At 37.8% G+C, this 27,901-nt stretch overlaps 1 protein-coding gene across 17 annotated transcripts in view; it reads right to left on the bottom strand.

Moving 5' to 3' along the window:
• Positions 1-27,901, bottom strand: part of SOX6 (SRY-box transcription factor 6) — a 384,531-nt gene that overhangs the window by 61,594 nt on the left and 295,036 nt on the right. For all 17 annotated transcript variants that reach the window (XM_065066134.1, XM_065066139.1, XM_065066137.1 and 14 more), the window contains 2 exons: positions 5,487-5,636; positions 1,401-1,581 (listed from right to left, as the gene is read on the bottom strand). In XM_065066134.1, coding sequence (XP_064922206.1) covers positions 1,401-1,581; positions 5,487-5,636 — 331 coding nt within the window. The remainder of the gene's footprint in view (positions 1-1,400; positions 1,582-5,486; positions 5,637-27,901) is intronic.

Here is a 27,901-nt window from a genome sequence, read left to right as displayed (position 1 = left end):
TTCACAATGCTTCCCTGGCTTCTTTTACGCTTAAGGATTGAGAGGAAATGTTTTTATGACTTGACATGAAAAATGTTCACACTTCAGGTGTATCTCCTCCAGCCATTTCTCTGGATTGCTATGATTTCAAACTCTCTACTTTCTAATGTTAGTGCAGTGATAACCAGAAATAAATTGACAGGTAAATTATCTAGTTAGCTGCAGAGAGTATCTTTCAGAGATCATGATGTTCCCAAGTGCTTTGAGAATGGAACAAATAATAATTTTTATATATTTAATGTATGTATTTAACATATCTGTTCATTATTCACAAGTGTTTCTATATATTTTACAAGTACACTTGAGTTACAGATTGTGAATAAGTGGTCTGTAGTAAGCATTTAGTCACTGTTAAAATTTTCTGTTTGAACTTTAGGGCTGATCATTTTGCAGCTCTTGATTCTGTTTCTTGGCTGGTTAAGATAGTCTCCATACATAGTTTTCAGATCAATTTTGTTTCATTACTTAATAAGCTTTATATCTTAATTAAAGAATCTTGAACATAGGTCAAAATTCCCTATTTGCAATAATTTGAATTAACAAAAGCTTAACAGACGGGTGAACAAATAACAAAATGAACACATAATATACTGTCTGGACTGAAGCCTTACTGTCTTTGCTAAAAAAGAAAAAAATATATATATTCAGCATATGGTCTTGGTAAGATGAACTTAATACACAGAATGCATAGGGTTAGATTTCTTTTAGAACGCTGTTCTGGGTAAAACTAATGGCATATTTGGTCTAAGTAGCTGAAAAGCACATTTGGAGTTACCTTTGTGCCTGGCTTCTGGTTTACTGTAAACCACAGAGATACTGAGTCTTCCCTGCCCCTGCTTGAAAACTTGTTTATTTTAAGCTATGTTACACTCTTCATTGCATGTACACTGATCACATGAGCCATTTTGTGTGTAGGTTTAGTATCTAGTCAGGCTTTATGTGCAGGCAAAGATTTTTTTGTTTGTTTAATCCAGAGGACAAAATTCAAATGTGAACTTTGTATACACCTGATTGACGTCTTTAGGGCAATATTAATAGAAACCTCTTATATATGTTTTATATATGTATTTTTATTTATGTATTTGTATGTATGTGCATATATTTGTTTGTATGTATATTTCTCATGTTGTATATTTATTTGCTGTGTTTCTTGAAGACGCATATCACTGCTGCAACACTGTGGTTACTCTAGTAAAACCTTGGCATTCAAGAGTTCTTTGAAAATCTTTCCTGTGATTTCTTTTTTCCATTTTAAACAGGAATATAAGCCCCAAACATGTTCTTAATTCAGAAGTAAGTGTGCTGAGACTTCATGTAGAAAACGTGACAGTTTCCTCCTTTTCCCAGGACAGATTAGTTACCTAAAGAGGATCCTCTTCCCAGAGATCCACCAAGCGGGCTGGGGATGCCACTCTTGTTCGTCACTGTCACTGGACTGCTTTTACTACCTGGGAAGAGGTTCTGTGTCGGAGATGTTGGGGATTTGACAGGTTCAGCTGTTTTGGGTCGGGCTGAAAGATTCAGTGGCTGCGCTGCTTCATCCTACAAGAGTTTAATGTAAATAATTATTAGGAAAAGACAAATGAACACATCATTTTGCAAGCACCAGTTACTTTACACCTCGAAGACAATACCACATTCTCCAGCAATAATAACAAAAGAAGCTAATTATCTGCCTCCTTTAAGATTCAACCAAAGGAAACCTCATTAATTTCTCTGTGTTATGCTTCTATTTACATTAACTATGTGGCTGGATCGTTCTTTTTACCAAATTAAAATTTGAATTAACTCACATTACAGCTTAATTTCCTAATGTGTTTTCAGAGATCTAAATTAACCTAGGGCATTTACAAAGAATTATTTAAAATTTCCAGCAGCTCAGTAATGCTTTTGCATTGGTTCTATTTGAAAAGTTCCTGGCACTATAAAAATAAGTTATGTAGCTTATTCTAAAATGTATTAGAAACTAAGAAATCAGAAGTGTTTCTATGAAAGAATCATTTGGAAACCCTGACATTTCTTTGGCCCGCATTTAATGCTGCTGCTAACTTATACATTCCGTGCATCTTATTTTGAGTGTATGTTTTGTTTAGTAAAATAATCTATGCTGTTGCCCCATAATAGAAGATAAGAATTTCACTGAATTCAAATTCCTTGGCTTACTATGGTAATGAATGCATACTAGATGCATTTCAAAATTTATTTTCTACTATTTAATTTTATATATTTTACAATACTTTATTATTGCAATGCCATGAATTTTTGACGGATTTATGTAAACCCAATATTTTTTCACATAAATGCTATTCTGCTTCTCGTTTGATACTTCTTTAATTATTTCTGTGCTCTGTAGTTATTTCTGCTGCATACAACCTTTAGTGTATCTGTACGTTTATTTGCATAAGTAGAGGAATTTTTTTAAGGGTCTGTAAATCTCGTATCAGCACTTTTGTATCTTCTGATACATTCAGATGCAATTATGGAAGAAATTCTCTCTGACACCTATTTTGTTTCAGTGCTATAGGAGAATAAGTCCATCTAAGAAATATCTTAATTTTTGGAAGAAGACTCATTCAAGAAATTAATTTCTTTGATCAGAATAGATACAATGTAACCTTCTTCCCATTCTTTGCGATTTTTCCTTTTCCTTAATGTGTTAAACAACACAGAGCATTTGGAAAATTATGAAACAGTGATTTTCTGTAATTAAAAAGCTCAGTAAGACAGATCTCTCATTTAAAATATGCCCAAAGCAGATTTATGCTGGATACAAGAAAATATTGTTCATATTTTAAAACACTGCACTGATCACTTCAAAGCTTAGAAATATATGTCAGAATACAATAATACACTGCATTGTCTCATCTTTTCCATTGTCTCGGATGGTGATTTAGCAAAGTTGGTTTGATCATATACAATGCATTAAACAGGAAAATGTAAAAAACCCAGGTATTTTTAATGCCATCATAGCTCTAGTTGTAAACTGTTTCCATGAAACTGCTTGACATTTTGATTCTTCCTGACCTTGCAGTGTGCACCAATGTCCACACCTGTTCAGAGTCCAAGTGAAAGCAGAAACACAAAAGTTTAAGGGACACAGTCCATTCTGGTGCTTTGTGGCCATGTTTACACGCAAGCTGTTTCCTTGCACAGATACAAGGTGGCTTCAATAAATTTCTATGAGAGTTCAGAGCCCCTTTCAGACTATGGAGTTCGTCAGACTAGGTACTGTGAGCAGTTACACACACCAACCTACACTACCATGTTCAATTTCTAAAGAATTTCCTGTCAGGTACTGATATAATCATGTGAAAAAAATAACCAACCAACCAACCAAACACTCTAAACGCTGCCAGAACCTGTTTGTTTGTACTTCAAGACAGCATTCTCATTTCTGTGAGGTGACCAAAAACCTGGAAAACATTCTGGCCACTGACTTAAAAAAAAAACAAAAACAAAAAAACCCACCACAAACCTATCATTACTTTTTGAAAGATCTAACTCCTGTGAAAGAATTCCACTTTTATAAATGATGTATGTAGTATATACAAACAAGTGTTTCATAACAGAAAAAATATAGAGGATTTGTTAAGTAATGCATGACCATCAACACTGCCATGTCTTATAAAGGTTAACAATTCACAAAGACAGCATATAGGTACTAGTTTATCAGAGTGCTTTTATACTAATAATGAATTTCTTCATTAGCCGTTGGTATTTGTTCACATGAAGTACTTGTTGTTTAATATTTTCAAAGCAAAAGTGTTCTTAATAAAAATAAGAATAAAAATACTTCTTTTCTGTTAACATATATTTAAGTCCATTCAAGTTAAATTATGTAGGGAAACCCCCAAGAATTTGCATGTGGTCAGTTCTGTAATAGGACTCAGCTGGCCACAAAGCTGGAATGGTGTTGGCCTTGGTTCAAGGAGATATGTGCTTGAATTTAACCAGGGAAAATTTTACTCATATAGTAAAGGTTTGGTTTGGTGTAGATCCATTTGGCTCAGTCACTTATGAAATTACTTTTTCACATTAAAGTAGTCAGTAGTATATTCTCAATACCATAAATCACTGGTGTTAGGTATCACTAGACTATGGCAACTTTGCTGAAACAGTTGGGCTTTGCTTTTGGTGGCTTCTGTATTGACCATAACAAACTCTGCATATGTGGTAAATTTCACTGACTGCTCTCAAGCCTGGCATTGGATTACAAGAGGTAAAATATTAGACTAATACACATCTACAGTTAAGGAAAGTGAACGCTTTGCTAAATAAATGTTAGATCTGGCCATAATGGAGTAGTTTTTATTTATTAGTACTCTCAGCCTAGCAAAAAATGTCACAGAAATTTATCAGCCCAGGCAGAAATATCTACTCACCCACGCTTTACCATGATGATTGATGATAATGAAAAAACAAATGATATTTTATACTCACGTCGAAAAAGTAAAAAAAACCAAAAACCCTCACTTCAAGTGAGTAAAATCTTCCCAGGCTGATTGGAGGCTGTGTGCCTGTAAGGTGTTAGCAACTAACAAAAAAAAAGCATTCTCTCTCCACAAAGTCACTATATGCCTTCTTTAGACGTATGTAATAGTTCTGCATTTATAGTGCTATCATTCAAATTTATAAAACATCTAAATGTCGGTGTTTTTTTACAGCTCCAAGTAAATGTTTCTCAGCATATTTGGTCTCAGGAAATTCAGATCAGCCACAGGAGAACACAGCAATAAAAGCCAGCCAGTTCCACCCAAAGGTACTGCTGCACCACAGATTTCAGGGGGTGCTCGATGCTCATTTCAAGCTGCTGGCAAATGCCATGTTGTAGCTGCCTGGTTCCAAGCAAGTGAGAATAAGCAGGCACGAGCATTCAGCAATGGCGCAAAACCAACAAGGAGCAGCCCGGCTGTCAGCAGCTGTGTGAAATCAGCAAAAGTCGAATCAATCTGCAGTGACACAATGTTTTCCTCGGAGTCCTGACTTACATCTTATTTTCATATGAGGCTTTTTCCAAAATTGTAGAATACGTACAGCTAGAGATTTGTAAAATAATTAGAAGATCCACAATCTCTCGTGTCCTAACAATATAAGCTAGTACAGTACTTTAAGATACTCAAAAGTTCAACCTGATACAATTCATGAAATGGATGCCATTTGCGTGCATTACCAGATTACAAACTGAAATCTTGAAAATATCACATTTTACTGATGAATCTGTTGTGCTGCCTGTGGTGGGAAGAGGGACGCCTGATATTTTTGGAAGCAAGAAGTGAATACTTTTTCTTCCTTTCTCTATACTGATAATACAGTACTAAAACTGAAAATTTTCTTTGAATATTGAATAATTTTCACGCGGTTCAACTTCCAACTGGAAAACAATTAAATATACTGTATAATTTCACAGCCGTTTTCAGACACCAACTTCTTTCTTTGCTGAAAAATACCTTAACTTGAGTTACCGGGCTGGTCCCTCTCTTCTCGTTTTTCATGCCAGTGGGTGAGAGTGCCCCTGTCGTATTTGGTGGTTGTGGAGTGGATGGCATTTTGGCTCCAGGAGAAACTTGCATGCTTGCCAGCTGAGCTGCATACAGTTGCTGGAAGACAAGAAGATATACAATTTATTCCTGCAATATCCCTAAAAAAAGAAGCTGTAAATAGACTTAATTTCTCTTGCTCTGCTGTTTCTTCTCTTAAAGGAATTATAGATTTTTTTTTTTCAGCACTTTCTGGATTTTTCCTTGTTGTTATTTTCAAAAAAAAAAACAAAACCAAAACCAAAACCAAACCAAAACAAAACAAAACTGGAAAACTCCCACACACCAATACCTTTTTTCTTAATTTGACTTTTAGCTGATTTGTTTGTTTGTTTGTTTCTAACTAATGAAGGTCACGGTAAAGAGCAAAATATCATACTGTGTCCATATACTAAAAAAATAAAATGGCAAAGTGATAAGGCTGGTTATGAAAGTTAGGTATAAACCCCTAGCAAAACCAACAACACTTCTGGTCTTTCTGTTCTTACCAAGAAATTACCCGCCAACTCCAGAACCTCTACTGGGAGCTCGCATAGGAACCATTTCCTACTAAAAGGCAAAGCTGCAACTTCTCTAGATAGCAACAAAAGTCGAAATAGGCAACACCATCTTGTTGTAACTTCTATAAATGCTATTAAGTATGTAGGCCTTAAAAATTCCTGTAAATAGTGATGAAAACATAAAAAACACCTTCATGGAACTTTTAAAAAAGTTTAACTGAAACAAAATACAAGACCTGTATGTTAAAATAAACTATTCCTATCAATCTAAAGTGTTTACTGAATAAAAACAAATAGGTTTAATTTCCTTCCAGTGACCAAATTTAAACTCTCACCTTGAATTAGCATCAGCAATAATTCTTCTACCATAAACAGGGAAGATCCTAATCCCTCTTCTACACATAAATCTATGTAAACTTTGCCTTATTAGTGAGAAAAAAGCCAGGTGGTTTGTATGTAATTTCTAACATTACTATCATTCAGATGGACAAATAAAAAAAATTACAGTAATCAAAAGCAGACCTTTCAGCACATGTAATTAAATGAAAGCTTAATAAAGAATAATTTGCAAGAGCCAGATGTGCTTATGTCATAATTGTTGCTTTCTTTGGAAGAATTTTTCTAATATAACAAGACTCCACAGAAATGAAAGTTACACAATACTGTAAGCTCAGTGACTCAGTGGCGAGACAAACACGTGATGGAGGGGCAGCCCGAACTCTGGGTGACAAATAAAAAATCCGGTTTGTTGTTTGTTTGTTTCCTGCCACCACTTTTCAGTGCCACACAGAGGCTACAGAAGGATCACAGATGAACATTTTAAAATCAATGGAGTTCCAATATTTTGGCTAAGGTATTATTTTTTCCTGTGTTAAAAAAAACTAGAAAAATTGAAAACAGAAACATTTCCCAGCTTGGAGAATGAAAATGAAGCACTGGATGCAGTAGTAAGTGGAGTTTTTTCCTCTATTCCTATCCATTTTAGCATATTCTTCAGGTCAATCCACGCTTGCTTAATTGGATGCTCTGCTTACATGACAGTAAGAAGCACATTTCACAAACCTCTGAAAGCCTGCACATTCTCAGCTCAGAAATTATCAGGTACTGTGAAACAGTCAATACAATAAATTTGAATACAATTTAAAGACAAAACCCAAAGATTATAGTGGCTTTTTCAGCGTTCTGTACCTTGTCTATTAAAGTATCTTTTCCCTTCCCTTCCCTTCCCTTCCCTTCCCTTCCCTTCCCTTCCCTTCCCTTCCCTTCCCTTCCCTTCCCTTCCCTTCCCTTCCCTTCCCTTCCCTTCCCTTCCCTTCCCTTCCCTTCCCTTCCCTTCCCTTCCCTTCCCTTCCCTTCATCTATTTCACATCTACTTCAACTATCTCAGGGAGAGGACTTAGATTTTACTAAAAGTAGATTAAAACTTTAAGACTTAATGCACTTTCAAGAGCAGGAAAGCAAATTTATGTAAAAACAAATCTAGGTTTATCACCTAAAGCTCAAAACAATTTCCTTCTCCTTTCTCAGGTAAGCCATCAAGGCAAAAAAGGTGGGGTATGAGTTATTCTTTCTATAAAATTCAGTCTTTCTGAGAGGATAAAAATCAATATTGAATGATGGCAAGCAGAACAGGGTGGTGGGCTGACCCAGGCTGGCTGGCAGCCACCCACCCAGCCACTCTCCGCCTCAACAGGACGGGGGAGAAGATAAGATGGAACAGCTCATGGGTCACGATAAAGATGGGAAGATCACTCACCAGTTACCATCATGGGCAAAACAGATTTGGCTCGGGGAAATTTCATTTAATTTATTGTCAGTTACAATAGAGTTGCATCATGAGAACCACAGATAAAAACTAAAACCCCCCATCCCCACTGTCTCCCCAGGCCCAGCTTCACCCTGCCATCACTGACTGACTGCCCACCTTCTCGCCTCCGCCCTGGCTGCCGGCCCGGCTGTTCCTCACACTGTTCCCCTCACTCCTCACTGCCTGTGCAGCTTTTTGCCCTTTCTGGAGAACATTCCTCCAGAAGAGCCATCAGCCCCACTGACTGGCTGGGTGGTGCTCTGTGGTGGGGCTGTGTGGAACCGTCTGGGTCCAGCACGGGGCAGCCCCAGACACCTCTCCTCACAGCGGCTGCCCCGCAGCCCCCTCGCTGCCAGCACATGGCCACAGACACTGAGCACACACAGCGGATGGAGCTTGTAGCCCCATTAGCCATGACAAGTAAGCAAAGGTGTGTTTATCTAGAAAAGCTGCAGCCCACGGTGTAGCTGTTTCTTGACAGGGTGTCTCCAGGTCAACGCAAGGAGAGAGACACATGACACTGGTCAGAGGAGGCTCGTTGGTGACCTGGTACCTGCGGCCCAGCAGGACTGGCAGCTGAGACCTGCGCAGCACCTCAAAGGTCACAGCAACAAGAAAAGTGGACTATTACAGTGACTACCTAGAATATGCAAACATTAAAAGCAGAATAAAATTAGAATTATACATCACTTCCCTCCTGGTGTACTGTGGGCTGTATTTGCTGTACGGCAAGTAGCACAAGGAAGAAATATTTCTAAAGGGAGACAGTGTATAAAAGAAATGTTGTCATTTATACATATGTGTAGGTATATAATCAATCACTGGGTTACTCCAAGGTCATAGTAGTGGCTTGTACCTGGCATTTCTATAAATTTGTTTTACACCATAAAAGCACATGTAAAAATAAGTTATTAGCTTTCTGGTTTTCTTAGATTTTAAAACAAAGCTGTTCCACAAACAAGCGCAAGTGTTGCAGGAACTCCCAGTAGTGCGAGCAACGCTGCTGTGTGGACTGGGAAGCTGCGTAACTCCTTTTAAATATCCGTTCCTACAGGGAGGTAGCCAGTCTGGAAAAACATGTGCATGCTACCATTGCAGAGAAAAAAATGATATTTTTGCAAATACCACTGTTGTGGCTCGAAATGGTAATTTAAGACCTCACATTGAGATGGTCAGGTTATGAAGCTTTTATTTGCAAGATTAAGGAGAGGGAAAAAACCCCAAACATTGAATTAAAGTTGATTGTTAGCTTTTAATGATTAAAAGCTAAAGTTTCAATGGATTTTTTTCAGTTGAAATCCTAACCTACCAAATATTGAGTAGTGACTAAAAAAATTAACCTACCTCAAACAATGAAACAGATCTTTTCAGTGTATGTCTAGTACAAAAAGAGAAGACCATTTCATAAACTTTTGCCAACCACCGACTCAGAAGGCTCTTGATTACAAGTTAGATATTCAAACCAATCAAGTATTAATTATTGTTTTAAGAAGCCTTAAAAATGTATAGCTTGGTCTTTATTTTTTTTTTAAAAGGTCACTAAGTTATATTCGTACAATCCAGTTTCCTGCATTTAAATATAGGTAGTACTGACTTTGAGTTACTGAGTGCTTCTGCATAGTTAACCATTTTGAAAACCAGCTCACTTAGGGTATGTGAGCAAGGATGCATGTTTACAGTTTTCAAAAGCAGGTTCCTTCTAGTGTTGTAATCTGACACTGAAGAATGGGATTTTGAAATGCCACAAGTCTCACTTAAGGCAATACAAGTCTCGCATTTAGACACCTATGAACTCACAGGCTTATGCACTCAAGCACTTGTTACTGAAACTCTATTCCAGCTCTAGTCAACTAAAAATTTGAGGGAAATTTATGAAAGTTGGAGGTCACTATGAGTCTGAATGATGCTCATCTACTCAAAAAAAAATTACAGATGAGTGGGAAAGCGCTGTACTCAGCATGTGTACAGCACGGCACAAGTACATACTGATTTTTTTTACCTGGAAACAGCAGAATTCATTCTAAGCCTTTGCCATAGCTTAGAGCTACCATCCAAGAACTGAATAACTAATAAAAATAATAATCCAGGCATGGTGGTGGTATTTTCTGCTTCAGAAATTGCCTATGGCATTTGATGGAGTATTTCCATTTCACTCTTTTTTGTAAAAAGCATCACCAACGATCTAAAATTTATCAAAAAAATTACGAATAGAGCATCTTGACTGACCCAAATGTTAAAACCTTTCTCAATGCCATTTAAGTTTCACAATGCCTTTGAGAGATACTTTCATGATACACGAGGGTAGCTACCAGTGTTCGTTCACGCCTCGCCAGAAGACAAAGGCCTCAGGCTTACGCATCCCACTCACATAACCTTCTTACCAGGTGCTTGCCAATGACAGGTCTTATGGAAAAAAATTCTTTAGAGAAGATATTTCAATAAAGAGAAAGTGATCAACTGTTGCATAGGAGAGAGACAGTTTCTTTAGATATATGAGCCCAGGGAGAAAACGGAGAGAACAGTTGCTCTTTTATGTACAAGAAAAAAAAGCCAATGACTGGAGACATTTCAGCTGACTGTGCAGGTGGGGGAGAATTTGGTCACCACAGTGGAGTTAAAGTTCTGATGCTATTCTTCGCAGTAGAATTCTGGAGAAACTATAGCAAAATCATATGTGAAATATGCAGATGAGAAAGACAGTGGTAGCAATAATCAGCATAATAGATAATCAAAGTGCAGGTGATGAGGGCTGCCATAGCATGATGAATTGCAATGGATGTACTTGGAAGATGCACCAAAAAGAAATTCAGTAGAAGGTGGCTTGATTCAAGAGGAAAGAAGAGATCTGTTGTAGAAACATTTACCCTTTAATTTTGTTGTACTAAAAGATTTGTTACCAAAATGAAGACATACTCCTTTTTCTATATTTGTATGTTATTTCTACAAAGGTGCTAGAAATTATTGGTTTTTTGCTCAGAAACAAACGCTAAATTTTATGGACCCTGATTAATTCTGAAGTCTTCCATTACTAAAAATGCAAGTCCTGTGTTTCATCTTCAACAAATATATTTGCTACAGTAAACGAAACGAAACAATAAAACTACTGAGAATCAAGTGAGAATCCTTATTTGTCAGCATTTTAAATGAATTGTGCAAAGCTGAAGTATCTTATTTATAGAGATGAAAGTTCAGCTATTTAGACAATGAGTGATTTGGTTTCTAAAGATGAAAAACTCTAAGGAGTGACTGCAAGGGCTGTTGAAATCCTTCACTACAAGAGGTAATGCATTTTTTTATAGTATATTTAGTACATAGTGTTGCAAAGCTATAATTCCAAAATATTCTTTCTGAGTATATAACATGCAATAATAATACTTAGAACTGTCTGATCACAAAGGGTTTTTACAATCTCACCAAAGCCAGCAATATCTTTACTATTTCCGCACACATTTCTAAAAGAACTACTCAAAACAAACAAACAAACACACAAAAATCCCACCTTCAGTGGGGCTGCTGATTTCTGTAGAGGTGCTTAAAATAAGCTTGATGTCAAACAGATTAAAGGAAATAGAGTCACTGAAAAAGTTTTTCTTCTGTTTGGAGGAAGAATGGATTAATGCTCAAACCCATGTTTTGGGCGTCATAGGTAGAAACTATGGAAATACAGGCTAAGTGCTGACCGGAGCCCAGTATAGCCTTCGGCAGTTCAAGCAAAGTAACCTTTTCAAAAAGCAGTGCAGAAACATAAATATCCTAATCAAAAATTTCACACCCATCTTAAGCAAAGTTAATTGTACTTATTCCTTCCTATTTTTGTATATAAACATAATTTTTTGTATTGACATGTCTTTTACACCAAATAGATTCAGTGATTAACACTGCCATAGCACCAAGGTAGGAAATGGGGTTATTGGCTTATGCATGTACATATCTACATATCTAATATCTATATATATATATAGATATATAAAGCATTACTTTTTTGTCTTTTTAAGGTGATTTAAGATGATTTTTAATGCAGATCCTTAGCGTGAGAGGTAGGTTAACAGAAAACGACATCCAGAAACAGAAGACAGCCTAAGTAACTCATCAGCAGCTTAACCATGTGACAAACCCAGGGGCAACTCGGAGGCAGCTCCTGCCTGTGGAGTCTGCCAAGAAGCCAGATGCCATCACCAGAAAAACACCTTCCACAGCTCAGCGTCTGTGTTCTAGCAGTGCTCTCCACACAAAGGAAAAAGGAGGAGGAGGACAAAGAGAAGCAAAGGTGCGTATAAAACTGTTAAAGAAAATGTACATATGCACGAAAGCAACACTTACTTGAATTTAAAAACCTGAAACTTGGCAAAAGCAAAGCTTTTGCTGATGAAAACAAGATCCCTTCAAATCAACAGATAGAATATTTTATGCCAAAAGTGTATGTTTTCCTGTGTTTTACAATATATTTGTGCAGGTTCTACCTGTTAAAACAATGTCTTTTATAAATTTGTTTTCATTAAATTTGGATGCCTCAGTAGCATTTTCTCATTTTATTCTAAGAAAATTATTAACAAATCAAAACAAGGTGAGTTTTACAAATCTGCTAACACTGTGGGCCAGACCCTCCTCTCATTTTTCAGGTGTGCCACCACGTGGATAATAGCAGCTAACTATTTAAGAACCAACAAGTACACAACATCAGCTTAACTCACAAGTTTATGCTAAACAACTGAGAACTACTTGGCTTTACATGGGTATAACTGAAATGGCATTGATCAAGTACAGCTACAGAAAGCTGGGGTAACAATTAGGGGAAAAGTGTTTAATTTAGAAATATGATAAATAATAAGCAACAATACACCACAAAGACTTCTTTTTCTTTGCAGAATCCAAGGGTCATAACAGATGTACATGGTCTCATTTTAACAGCATCTTTCCTTTCTTTCCCCCATTTGTACGGGCCTAACGTACCCACACTGGACGTGATATTCAGATTTTAAACACCCATACATTTCCCTACCGCAGAGTCTGCTCACTGTTGCATAATGTGAATAGCCTTTACTTATAATAATGCACCAAATACCTTCGCAAAAAGGCATTAAGATGTAACACAAACAGGCAGCTAATGAATTATCATAACTAATGTCATAATAACAAAGATTGTTGCAGTGATTATTTATGCACTTGCTGGCTAATCTGCTCTCAGATTTATTGCAGCCCAATATGAGCAAACAAACTAACTGTATTTATGAATATACAAATAATATATTTTGTAGTCACACATGGAGCTAGAGGACTTGGGTTTTCCCTATGTGTACAGGTGTGCATCTACTGAAAAAAATCTTTCTCAGCTAGAAGAATGATTTTACCAGTTATCCATATTAATTCATTTCAGGATTTTTTTTTAATTTTTTTTTTACTATTAGCACCAGTTAATTTCAGTGTCTGTCAGTTGCTATTCTATATATTGTCAAGGAAAATTTCAATGTGCCCTACATTCCACTAAATTCCTGTCTCCTTAGGAGATGCACATGCCTGTTTTGCTTCTCTCTCAAGCTGCAAAGTAACAGACACCTGATTTCATGGAGTGCCTGCTCGTTCCACCTCCTCTTACTGACCACACATTCATTGTACTGCTTCAGAAAAAGAAAAATCGCACTCATCGCTTCTACCGCCCTGCTGTGGATAATGCCTAAACCATACTAAAAATAAAAGGATTTCTACACGTTTTAGATACTACAGTTCGTATTGTTGTAATACTGCAGAGTCAAGATCCCCTATGCAAAATAACTGCTTTATTTTGTTAAAAGGGCCTAACTTTAAGTGGACCATGGAATATTTATGGCTCTCAGTAGTCCTTTGAAAGAATTATCTTATGTTTTTATGCCAATCATGGGTCAGAGGTTCAAATCAGCACTTCTTTCTGTCACTCCTTATATGTTTTACTATAATTTACAGCTCAGCAAGAGGACTCATAAAACAAAAGTGTCTATTTTACTTCAGCAACTAATTCTAGCTAATCAAAGCTTTCCAGCAAAACAACCCAGCATGAAACTCTGCGTGGAAAATATGCAGAGAACAAAGCGTTTTGTCAAATAACACATCTCATGATGTAAACACATATGTCTCTTATAGGAAATTTTATCGCTTCCACATTATCGGCACACAAAAGGAGCATTCTTGTCGCAGACCTGGTGCGACTGTGGAGCCATCGTCATTGGAAACAAGAGCCTGATTAGGTTCCCACACAGATATGAATAGATTTTCTTTTTTTAGTGTAATGCTGCCTTTCTTATTTCTTAAACAGACCAGTAATTGTGGCTGTAAAAACAGTGAATTGTGTTTGGACGACATTTGTTTCTTCATATTTTTTTTAGCTACCCAGTGACACCAATTATCCCATATGGTTGTCCTCTTCTGGAAAGTCTGAGTTAATCCACAGCTGTGAAGATGAAGACGCACCCAGCAGGCTCTAAATCTGGTGGGTTTCTTGTCTGCTAATAAAGTCCACAGTCTGCTGGACAGATGTTAAAAGGATCTGTTAAATAACTCAGTGACAAAGACTCAGACTTCTGCTGGGGAAAATAATTAGCAGAACCATATCTATTCTTCACAGATTTGCATTTCTTGCCTCATCTTTAGGAGAAGCAAATTTTCATTACTTGATAGAGAAGAGTCCCACAGCACGTATGATAGGTCCTGCTCAAATATTAATCAATTAAATGATCACATTGGCATTTGTTCTGAAGAAATGATAGATCTTTTCGTCCTTGACTTATTCCTGCATGCTGTGGTTCCTGCACTGTTTGGTTTTATTCATCATAGTATAGGCTTGTATTGGGAGAGCCTGAATGTGTATTGTCAGCTATAAAATATCTACTTAAATTTTTAATGTAATGGGAAATGTAAACTGAAGATTAAATTACCATTTGGCTCATTTTTTGTTAAATGTTATTAACATTGCTTATTCTTAAATAAAGGAATTACAGATAACATGTTCTGGCCCCAAGGCGGATGCTGATGGTCTGGGGAGGGAAAAAAAAGGTGGAATGAGAAGATCTCTGCAGCAAGATACACGTAAGTGAGAGACTTACTCACTTTCCCCTACCCCCAGCTGTTTATCATGGCCTGACAGGGTAGATGTCCAATGCCAAAGTCTCTCTGTTAGAGTCAAGTAAATATGGAGAAACACTACAGAGTGAAAATACATGCACCAGTGCAATAAAGAACTAACTTGCCTTGGGGTACATGTGCATTAAAGTGCTCTTAAGATCATTTCTGTTTTGTTCATGAACTGGATTTCTCATTCTTTTGACCTCATCCTGCTTTGACGTAATGAAGTAGAAATGGCCATCAAAACAGCTCCCTCTACTTTGCTGCTTAAATGCAGGTAACTCTCATTTAGGCATTGTTCCTGAGATTGTGCCTTAGAAATCAAATGGCTTTGATTTCACTGAATTATGACAATCAAGTACAATCTCTCCGCAACTGCCTGTTCACAACCTGTTCACTGTAAAGGTGTGGGCAAAGCCAAGAAAGAATGCTTAGAGCCCAGATTATCAATCACTGCAAGTAGCTAAGACAATGCAGATAATGTGGCACCTGGCAGTTGCCACTGTAATATTGTATTTGTTTCCCCTTAGGAAGTAAACTGTTGGTTTATTAGTTTTACAGCAGCTTGACAAGTTTCCAAGACACAATGTCACCCCATCACCCTATGAGACTGCTGGGAATTTTTAATGAGACAGTATCAAAATTGTGAAAGTTTACTCTCTGTAAAAAATATGAATTCAAAACTGTATCCTAAATTTTTTTATACAATGAATGTCCAGACAGTACATTTCGTATCTTACATCACCAGAGAGTATATGTAATGTTTGAGCTACTGAAATAAAATAACTGCTCAGCTCACAAGTGTCAAAGTCTGTGATATTTAAATGAGCTTTCCTATTTCTTTCAAGGTGACTGAGTCAAAAATTTAACCCTGTAAAGTGTATGTACTGGTCCTACATCCCCCAGAGAGAAAACTGTATTTCTCCCATGTCAGAAAAGAACAAAGGGCAGGCCAAAAGCTGACGAGAGGGTACAAAGATAGTGAACATGGAGCCTTTGCTTTCTGGAGAGCAAATCTCTTGTGAAGCCACTGACTGGAGGGAGAGGCAAAAATCCTCACTGACTTGGCACTATGTCTCACCTCATTTCACTTGTTTCTTTTTCTTTTTCTTTTTCTTTTTCTTTTTCTTTTTCTTTTTCTTTTTCTTTTTCTTTTTCTTTTTCTTTTTCTTTTTCTTTTTCTTTTTCTTTTTCTTTTTCTTTTTCCCTTTTCTCTCTTTTCTCTTTTTTTTTCTCCCTTTCCAACCAGACTGAGTGTTGGTCTGCTGAGAATACGATGCTAAGCCACTTTTCCTGTAGAGTTTTTAAACTGGGCCTCTGAGAAAGGGTTTGATACAATTCAATGACTGAAGTAATACCTTTGTCCATCTGAGCATTAAATGGCCCATTGAAATACAGCTTAGTTAGAAAGAATTTCAGTAAATGGTGCTTTCTAATTTTTTTTTTATTATTATTATTCCTCTCCCAACAGATTACTGCCTGGATCTGAAAATGCAGTTCAATCACTTTTGGTTGCCTCTCAGGTCAGGCCTTTAGCCAGTGTTAATTAAATATAACCCCTTTAGAATACTGGAGGTTAAATGACAGCAACAAACTGGTCGTCTTCAAAATATTACCTCATGCTCTCCAAAAAACTGTAATCTGTTGGTGAGGGTCCTCATTTAAACACATTGGTCTTAACAATGAAAATTTATTGGGGGAGTGCCAATCCACGCTAAATGCTATTTTGTTCAACAGCTAGTAATCGAAAACATTAAACACCTATTTCCATGCAATATACCATGTCTTTTGTGTTTAAATAATACACAATCATAAAGGAAAGTGCTGCAGCAGACAATTTAGGCTGTAGCAGCACATGCAGCACAATTTTCAACTTGATAAAGTGAAACTATAAAGAATCAATGCATAAGTCAGACAGCTTCCATACCTAATATTCCCTGCAGCTATTAGAAGTTTACATTTTTGTCTCTAGTAGGCATGAACATTAGTATACCTTGAATTTCATGTCTTCAGTCACATTTTGTTGTCTGTTCCGTACAATTTGACCAGACCATGAAATTGGAAAGTAGCTGGAATTGCCTTTTTTCATCTTAATGATTTTAAATGAGAAAGGGAGGTTCTTGTGTAAGCTATTTGTTTACCGCTTCGTAAAAAGTTTGCTAAAGTATTCATAACAATCTTACTATTAAATTAGTTGAAAGAAAGCTTTTTAATACTTGGTAATTAGTCTTGTCTTTCTGAACATAACTTTACTGTAAATACTCCTCCTTGACTAACCCTTTGTCCCAAGATTCCTTAGAAGAACGCAACCAAGCGATAATTCAGCATTATTGCTGCTTCAGTGCACTAATCGCTTAAAGAGCAGCAAGGACCCTATGTTCACTGCCACAAGGCTCCTACAGCCTCCTGGCCTAAGGCAGGCTTCCCAGCCCAGCGGCATCCAGATGTCAAGAGGAATATCCAGGTCCTGATGCAGCATGCCGCTCCATTCCAGTATGGCCTAAACATCTGTTTCATCTGCTGGCGTGCAACCTGCTGAATACACTGAGACTGCCGCACAACGTGGGGAATCGAACGAGGGTGGGAGTGAAATACTGCAGTTGCATAGCTCTGTGCTACAAATTGCTAAAAAAGCTCTATGAAGACAAAAAATTAACACAAAATGCTTAGAACCCCAAACTGGAGATTGATCAAGTCTCTTAAATGAAGCTCTCCAGTCTAAAAATCTAGACAAATGGCAGGAAGGACAGTGTGATAATTGACAAAATAATTTGCACCTTTCTACACAGTATATGCTTAGCACTTTTACTCCTCATGGAGGAAGAGCCTATAACACCTTAGCTTCTCATCTTATTAATTTTACCCCAGTTTAATTCTTTGTGGTGTAAGAAAATGACAAAAGAAGAAAAAGCACAGAAGTGTGTAACAAATTCCTTGTTGTGTTTATAATAACTCCTCTTTACACAAAATACTTAAAAATGAGGTGAACTTAGGCATCTATTACATATTTATAATTTCCTATAGATAGTAACTCAGGAGTTCTAAAACAATAAGCATATTTTGTCTAAAAGATAGGAATACGTAAACACTGACATTTTATCTTGAGGCATGACATAAACAGCAAGCAGTTTAGATGATCTAGATTAAGTTCTGACAAAGAATAAAAGAATGTTGACTGTTCTCATAGAATCACAGAATCACAGAATGTCAGGGATTGGAAGGGACCTCAAAAGATCATCTGGTCCAATCCCCCTGCTGGAGCAGGAACACCCAGATGAGGTTACACAGGAAGGCGTCCAGGTGGGTTTTGAATGTCTCCAGAGTAGGAGACTCCACAACCCCCCTGGGCAGCCTGTTCCAGTGCCTGTTACCCTTACTGGGAAGACGTTTCTTGTCAAATTTAAGTGGAACCTCTTGTGTTACAGTTTGAACCCATTACCCCTTGTCCTATCCTTGGTTGTCACTGAGAAGAGCCTGGCTTCATCCTTGTGACACTCACCCTTTATATATCTGTAAACATTAATGAGGTCAGCCCTCAGTCTCCTCCAAGCTAAAGAGCCCCAGCTCCCTCGGCCTTTCCTCATAAGGGAGATGCTCCACTCCCTTCATCATCTTCGTTGCCCTGTGCTGGACTCTCTTCAGCAGTTCCCTGTCCTTCTGAAACTGAGGGGCCCAGAACTGGACACAATATTCCAGATGTGGTCTCACCAGGGCAGAGTAGAAGAGTAGAGGGGAAGGAGAACCTTCCCCTCTTCCCCTTTGGCTATCTATTGTCTTGGTTTGTTGTTTTTTGGGGTTTTTGTTGTTGTTGGTTGGTTGGTTGGTTTGTTTTGTTTGTTTGTTTGTTTTATATTGGGGTTTTTTTTGCTATCAACAATAATGTTGCATGCTACCATGCACATTCTTTGAGTTGTTTATGAAAGCAAGATCAAAGTCCAATCTGAAAGTGCATCTTTCTTTCACGGTATTTTTTTTCTCAAGAGGAGGACCTAATGAGCAGCAGTTTAACCAGGGCTCTCCCTCTGCAGTCCCAAAACAGGAGCACCCACAGTGCAGCCTCCTGGCTTAGTGTTTTCTCTGGCCAGCCTGGCGATGTGGCTCATGTCTGTGTGCCGGGAAACAGGAGCACGTAAGGCAGGACGGACTAAATACTTGTGTATCTCATCTCTGCATGGGGTGAGCACCTGCACCCAGAAACTAGGAGATAGCCCTCACACCTTCCCTATAACACACCCTCTGAGAGCCTGAGCAAGTCACCATTTCCTTTGTGCTGCTCATGAAATTGATCCACTGTTACTGCATTACCACAGTGTCTGAATTGGTTGTCTGAATACAATCATGAAGTGTTTCTATTAAAGATAAAATGTGAGCATTAATAAAATCTGCTATTTTAATAACATATTGTAAGTACAAAGAAAAAAAACTAGAACGCAACAATATGTAAAAACTTCATCAAATGTTTATAGCCATTTCCTCTGCAGGAAGATAGCAGAAGTGTCAATGAAATCTTTCTCTTAAGCAGAAATATTTGCATTCCTTCATTTAATGCTGTCAGATTACTGATACGCTACCTTTTGATCACAGTTCTTCTGTTATTTACCATGTGCAAGAAAGAACACAATCAACTTATCTTTGTGATTCTCCCAGATTATATGTTGTACTATACAGCTTGGAAATTGGTAAAAAATCTTTAACTTTTTTTTTACTATTTTACAAAATAACTGTGACACACTCTGCTTAAAACTATTATGTATTCAATACAGAAATAAACAGATAAATAAAATACAAGTTCATTCAAACATAAATACTTTTGGTAGAAAGCCAGTCACAGCAAAGGACAACTGCATTTGTTTGAAAAAGTAATTGTTAGTTTCCAGTGGATAATGTTATTTGACAAAAAATATGAAATGTTGAAGATAAATCTTTATGTTATTTCCCTATGTTTGTTTCTATTAGAATTTTCTTTTGGAATTTTATAGCATGAATTCTACCCCTTCAAAATTGTGGATAGCACTACAGTTAACAGAGTAACAAGCTCTCCTAGAAAAGCGAGCAGGGAGCGGGAAGCATGGCTCCAAAGATACCTGCAAACAAAGGCTCTAGTATTTTAAACCTTTATCCTGTATCCAAGGAAAGCAAATAAGCAGCACTCATTTAAAAAAAAAAATATAACCAGAACTATCAGAAAAATATGAAAATATAACCAGATGGTTGCACTGGAGTGCAGTTTTTTCATTCACTTTATGCTATCATTATATTACCTTCTCTGGTAACACTGTAAATCAAATTATTCAGAGAAAGAATTTAAAATGTTTTCTGGCATTCCTTTAGAAGGTCTTCCAAAAATCGGGTTTTTATTCCTTACTGCTAATATAAAGTATCTTTAACAACAAATGTGAGATATCTGTAAGAAGAGTAGTTAACTGATGAATTCAGGCAGTTTTACACACTTTATCTGTAGAAATATGTTCTGGACTACAGCTAGTGTAAAAAGAAGGAGCTGTTTAAAGAGAACTCCTGTGATAAGCGAAATAAAATTATATGATTAAAAAGCAATTAATTACAGTAAGTTTGCTGAACGGATGATAGCTATCAAAGCTTATCCAATTTTGCATTTCAGAATTTCATATATTTATTTTTTTAAATGTTAACACAGAGATGGGCTTTGTGAGAGAAGTCAGGAGTTTCATTCAGGCTCATGTCAGCAAGATTACAAGCTATTATGAGTAACTGCTTGTTGAGCTGTGTGAAATGATTTGGTGAATGGGTTTCCTAGTAAGCACATGTCCATGTCACTGGTACGATTGCCAGTAATGTAGACAATCTTAGTTGAAGGGGTCAAAAAAAATAATTATTCTCCTAATCCTACAGGGGATGAAATAAATTCAGGACACAAGATGGTTGCGCAATTGCTGTTTCTAGTGTAGACCATCTAGGTTTGTCAACCTAGCAGCAGCCAGAAAAACAGAAGCATAAGTAAAAGAAAAAGAAATCAGGACATGGAAAAAATAAGTGATAACAAATCTTCTCTAGAAATATTTCTGCATGTCTGGCATAGGTTGGTGAATTCATTCACTACTTGACTACCCAGATGGAGGAATTGTCAAATATAACAACTGCAATATTTCCCTGTGTAGAACTGTACAGACACAGAACAAGAAAACTGAACACTCACCTACCACTGCTAATCACATGGAGGCAAAAGCGCTACAATTAAATTTCTACAGGCTCCCATGACAGAATAATGAGACACCATCCCAATAATAAATGTGTGCAAGTCAGGAGAAAGGAAGAGTCCTATTTAAACTACATCTCTCAATTCCCATCTCTGAATCCCTACCTTGTGAGAAGAGGCCGAGGCAGTTCTACATTTAAGAGCTAAATTTTTGAAAGTGCTGCTTGGGGTTTCAAGCCGTAATGTTTTCCTACTTTTATAAGAGACACAGACAGTCCACATGGTAGCTCGCAGCCATTCTATTATTTTCAGGAGCGAAAATGGAAGAAAGACAGTGATATAATAAATATATACTGGCTCTACTGATCAGGAGAAGCTTTATCAGTCAGCTGGGGCACATCTGGGAAAAAAAGTCACTCAGGTGCATCTCTAGCATCCCATTCAATTAACATACCATTAAAAATGGTTTGTCCCTGTTCAGCCTGCTGCGTTACCTGATAAGTCAACATATTTAAAATGTATATTTAAATGCAGAAAACAGTGAAATGTTTTCTTTGTGAAGCAGAAAAGAAGCTCAGTTTACAGGTATTTTAAAGCATTAGAAATAATTGTGCTTTACAGGCTGCCTAGCAGATCTCTCACACTGATCTTTTACTGTATATTTAGAACTTGCATGCACCTTCAAGGAAAATTAAATAATTTCCTTAAAGGAAGTACACACAAAATTATGCAAAACATATTCAAATGGGCTTATAAAAATTACATCTAAAAAAAAAATATCACATTTGCACCTCAAAACCAGGTAACTAGGAACTTACTATTACAAATTCATTATAAGCTGAATGCATTTTACACAAGTAAATGTGAATTTGACATAAGCCTGCCATGTTTTCTGAACTGCAGTGAGTGTGATGATATTTCAGCAACAGTGCTGTGACCAGATTAAAATGGTTATGAGGCCTCATTTAGCCCTCCCCTAAGTGTTGAAGACTGCAGCCTACACCGGATGAATTATGATGGATAGTTCAGAGATGTGTTATTTAATAAATCTGTAGAATAGTTAAGTCTGGTGACTTGCTCTCTTTCTATTGTGTAGGACAAATCACAGAATGATTGGGGCTGGAAGGGACCTCTGGAGATCATCTGGTCCAACCCACCTGCTAAGGCAGGTTCACCTAGAGTAGACTGCACAAGAATGTGTTCAGGCAGGTCTGGAATGTCTCCATAGAAGGAGACTCCACAACCTCTCTGGGCAGCCTGTTCCAGTGCTCTGGCACCCTCACTGTGAAGAAATTTCTCCTCATGTTTATATGGAACCTCCTGTGCTTCAGTCTGTGCCCATTGCCCCTCATCCAATCATTGCGCACCACTGAAAAACAAATGATGCGACTTTTTTGAAAGGAGTTTACCTCTTTTATTTCTTCACTTCCAAAAATGCCAGTGGACATGACAACACATTCTCACTATTCCTGCATCTTAAATACTTCTTCATCTCTTTTTATGCTTAGCTATTTGCTGCAATTCATGCACAACACCAAAATATGCTCTCTGTTGGGTTGACTTCACTAGATTTTGTGGATGATTCCTTTTAAGTCTTGAATAATCACTTAATACTGATACTTAAGCATGATGTCTTTTTCTTCCCACATTCCTTAAGATGCTGCTCCCTCTAGCCTCTTTTTTTCAGGATGTTACACAAGCCTTCTGTTGTGCCCCATAGCAATTTGCAGCCTTCCTGCTGAGTCTTAAGAATAGATAGATGATTCCAACACTTTCTATGAGTTAGGACACTTTTCTCGTTTCTCAATCATACAGATTCTAAAAGCATCACAGACAAAAGCATAGAATCATAGAATGTCCTGAGTTGGAAGGGACCCACAAGGATCATCAAGTCCAAATCTTGTCCCTGCATATGACAACCCCCCAGTTCACACCATGTGTCTGAGGGCATTGTCCAGACTCTTCTTGAACACTGTCAGGCTTGGGGCTGTGACACCTCCCTGGGGAGCCTGTTCCAGGGCTACATCACCCTAATGTCCAACCTAAACCTCCCCTGGCACATCTTCCTGCCATTCCCTCAGGTTCTATCATTGGTCACCACAGAGAAGAGATCAGCACCTGCCCCTCTTCTTCCCCTGGTGAGGAAGCTGTAGACTGTGATGAGGTCTCCCCTCACCCTCCTCTTCTCCAGGCTGAACAAACCAAGTGACTTTAACCACTCTTCATACGGCTTCCCCTCTAAACCCTTCATCAACTTCATGTCCCTCTTATGGACACTCCCCAGTAGCTTTATATCCTTTTTGTCCTGTGGCGCCCAGACCTGCACACAGTGCTCCAGGCGAGGCCACACCAGTGCAGAGCAGAGCGGGACAATCACCTCCCTGCCCGGCTGGCAATGCTGTGCTGGATGCACCCAGGACACGGTTGCCCTCTTGGCTGCCAGGACACACTGTTGGCTCATGTTCAACTTGCTGTTGACCAGAACCACCAGGTCCCTCTCCATATTCCATCAAGTCCTGAGTCTAAGTCATTTATGAAGACGTTGAAAAGTGCTGGCCCTAAGATGGATCTCTGTGGAACCCCACTAGTGACTGGTTGCCAGGCTGACATAACCCCATTTACTAGAACCTTTTGAGCCCAACCTGTCAGTCAATTGCTCACCCACTGCACTGTGTGTTTATCCAGCTGTATGCTGGCCATCTTGTCCAGGAGGATACTGTGAGATATAGAGATATCTTAGATAAGCCAGTGTTGGAGGTAATACCACTCCTATTTTGTCATCTAAAAAGACTCTACTCAGTAATAGCAATATGAATTCTATCTTATCTTCTATGAACTTCCCTTTCATCCTGAATTGGGTCAGTGAGAGGGAATACTCTCTTATAATCAAAGACCATCTAAAAAAAAGGCAGGTGAGGTTATCTTTCCAGTCCATGCATCTTTAACAGAATTCTTCTGCCTCCTATGAGCACGCATGTGTGTCTGCATGTGTCTACACCTAGAAGATCTCATCTAACCATCCTTATTTTTAGAACTTTTACTTCAGATGAAAGGTGAGTCATTAAGTTTTCTTTTTCTATAGCAATTGGTCAGGAAGCAATGATGGTACAGAAGTGTATTATTTTCTTTTATGTATAGACCTGACTTAAAAGGCATTTTAGTCTTTTATCTGATTGTTGCCATGTTCCTAAACATCCAAACATTTTAATACCTTCACAGGAAAATATCCTTCATGATTGCAATTTGTAGCCAAATTAAGCAGGTTGTTCTATGGTTAACAGAAGTATAATAAAATTCCAGAAACATATTCACTTGCAGCTAATTCCTGTAAGGCATATACCATATAAATTTCTAGAAAGCTTAAAGGATTCCAACTGCCAGAGTCTGCCTCACAGTCAGCTTATTCGCCAAAGGGATGCCACAGTTTTAAAAGAGCTTTAAAAAAACGTGCTCGTCCCCTGATGGCACTGCAGTACTGGTGCCTCTGGTGCTTTGTCAGTAAATGCAGCAGTAACTTATTTGCTTCTTACTGGCTTCTGACTGAATATATACCCCAGGGAGGGCGGTTTGCAAAGTACAATTACTTTAAAATAGAGCCTGGGCTTTCAGTGAGGGGCAGGCAGTTGTTAAGGTAGTGAAAACGTCTTGTTGATGCTGGGGGCTCAGCCCCCTCCAGTCACTTGGGCTCAAGCTTCTGCCTTGGTACAGACTGAAGAGACACGGGAAACCTCCTGCAATCCAGGCTATAAGGCTGATATCCTTTTAAACATACAACTTTCCTGATACATGAGTTTATATCTGTGCCATTTATGATCTCAGTGATAATTCTCCCTGGAACAGAGTCTAGGGGCTTGGGAGGCAGCTGTCCTGCTTGGTAAGATCTAAAGGTGCAAAAGATGGGAATTGTGCCAGGAGCCTGATCTCTAGCTGCCAGACTGAAAAGTCGTTCCTCGTGGGAGAGGAGAGCAGGTACAGGACAGGAGCACTTCCCAAGGTGGAGGAGGGGCTGGTCATCTGAAAGGGACAGAAACAGAGCTCTGCCAGACTGGGTGACAGTCCCGTGGCTAGTGTCCTTCTTCTAAAGGACGGAAACACAAGCCCAGGACGGGACTCAGGCTTGCTACAGACAAGACAAGTACTAGAACTGCTACAGACTACAGAAACAGTCTCTTTCTTTACCATTCCTATAAATTTTTTAAATAAAGTGACACTGTTCCATTAAGCAAGAATGAGAGTAACAAAGACCTGCTGTTTAAAGCAGCCATTGGAGATGCAGGGCATTAAATGGGTGAGAAAAGGGTCTTGTAGCTGCAATGCTGCTGTACCAGACTGATTACTCCAGCTAATGGGTTTCCTTGTCTGCCTGTCCACTGTTACTAACTTGAAGAGAACTATAGGGAGACTCCCTCTCCTTTTGACCTGGGATGACATTACTGGGACACTTAGGAAAATCCTCCTGGTAAAAATTTATCAGAATTTGTAGTTTACTGCAAAAAGTCTCAATTTTGATGAGCTGTCTTTTTCTGATGAAAACCACTTTGTCAGATAATTCAGGGCTGAAGTTGAGAAGGAGTAGGAGAAGATGGAGTACTAAGAAATTCTGCAAAGAAAGGAGGTCATATGGTAAAATACTGACTCAATGACATCATTTTCATTGATACTGCCCCTGATATAATTCAACTTGATAACACAGATATTACATACAGAGACATAAACATTCAAGTGGGCAAAGGCACAAGTATAATTATTTCATTGATTTTAATTAAATTTTCCTAAGTATTGCAAGGTTGGCATATTTTTAATTTTATTTTTATTAAAGGGCTTGCTTGGTCTCTCAGAGCCCTAATAAAATCTTCTTTCAACCTCTTTCCTTCCTCTGCTACAACCTACATTTCTACACAAGAAAAGGACCCAAATATTTAATTTACTGCTTCCACATACTGAAATTTGCACACACCATTCCCTTAATTCAGGCCACTATTCACTGTATCATTATAAGAAACATTCTGTTAAAATATGCCCACCTAGAGCTCAGTAGTCTTTAAATGCTAGATAAAATCATTCTATAAGGCTAATGAAGACAGAAACTCTGCCTGTAACAATATTAAGTTTGTTTTCTCTAGTGATTCAAAGAAGTGAGCAATCTGTCAGTAGTACATTGAGGGAAATTACTTGTCGTGTAGGAATTCCTGCTGACAGTCACTCACTCACAGTGCTGACCCAAACATCTACCTGCTGACAAACAAATTGCTGTGTCTAACTTTGAAAAGATAACTAGATGGTTTTAATTTTGATTGGTCTCACCGAATCTCTTTCAAATTTAACCAATTCCCATTCTTCATTGTGTTTAAAAGAAAAAAAAAAAAATAACCATGGTTTTTGCATTTGAAAAAATTATTATTGTCTACATCCAAAATTATTATTGCCTACATGTGAGAGTGTTCTGTCAGATAAAACTGTTAAACTGTGTCTAACCAACATTAAGACTGGCAGCCCTGCCAGTGACTGACTGGGTGAGTGAACACATTACTGAGACAGCATTGTAGAAATTAATTTTCTTCAATAAAGTGATTTTTAAGGCTCATATATTTCACAATCTAAACATATGTCACTGTTTCATAAACAAAATAAATGGATTAAAATAATACATTACCAATATGCTGACACATGGAGATATTTTAATTAGAAATACTTAAGCTGTGTGATATTTAACTGCTATATTTGTTGAAGAGGAGCATGCATCATTTAATAAGGCATAAGGCAGGTACATCACTCTGCATGATGTGGTACCAGAGTGGGACAAAATCACCTCCAGTGTGAGCTATCACTATCAGATCACATTAGCCTGACTAAAAAATTGCTTTAAGATAACAACATATAGAGAAACTCCTTAAGAGCAGCAAGTTTTTCTGTGAAATAATAAGTCACCAAGATTCTAGTTCCTGAGAATATTTCTTCATAAAAGGCCACATTTAACATCTTAGCTATTTAAAGGCCATATTTACATGACTGTCGCATTACATTGGCCCCTTTCCTACACATTCTTCTTGACTTACTTTAAGGACCAGCACTAAAATAGCTGAGGAAAGCAAATGTCAACTATGGCCTGAAATTTATATGTGTGAGAGAACTGGAATAAGTAGAAATGTAATATATTGTTTACTGTACCGAGTGCCCTCTGTACTCTAAAGGTCAAAAGCATTGTAACCTTAGAGTTACAGTTTCTGATTGTTCCCAGGGTTAAATACATTATCAAAATTAATGGTTCAAACCCCTCAACCTTCAGATATATGAGTATTCATGCCTCCATCTGCTGAACTGTTCAACTAAAAATAGCATTCTTTGGCCTTCCCTCTACTAATATTGTGCCCCTGAGGCAGACTATGCAATGCTTCAGCAGCGCACTGGATCCGCACCCAGCGGTACAAAAAAAAGGTCACTTATTTTGTCTGCAGTTAGAAGAGGGTATGGAGGAATAGGACGAGATGGGAGTGGAGAAAAGAGACAAATACATATTTAGTTAAAATTTAAATTTTTTGTAATGGAATATGAAAACTTCAGGCTTCAAGAATACAGCTGCAATTATGGTTAAGTCTTGCCAAGGTTCATTAGTGTTATAAACGATAACTTTTGAAGGACAAATCAGACAAATAGTTTGGGGAAAGAGTTATGAACGAAAGCTTCTTTGTTTTGCTTTTTTTTTCCTAGAGCTCCCTTTGTTTTGGAATAACTCCAGCTAGCATCACTGTAG

The sequence above is a fragment of the Columba livia genome, chromosome 5 (genome assembly GCF_036013475.1).
Source record: "Columba livia isolate bColLiv1 breed racing homer chromosome 5, bColLiv1.pat.W.v2, whole genome shotgun sequence".
Classification (NCBI taxonomy): Eukaryota; Metazoa; Chordata; class Aves; order Columbiformes; family Columbidae; genus Columba; species Columba livia.
This window is presented reverse-complemented; position numbering and strand designations above follow the sequence as displayed.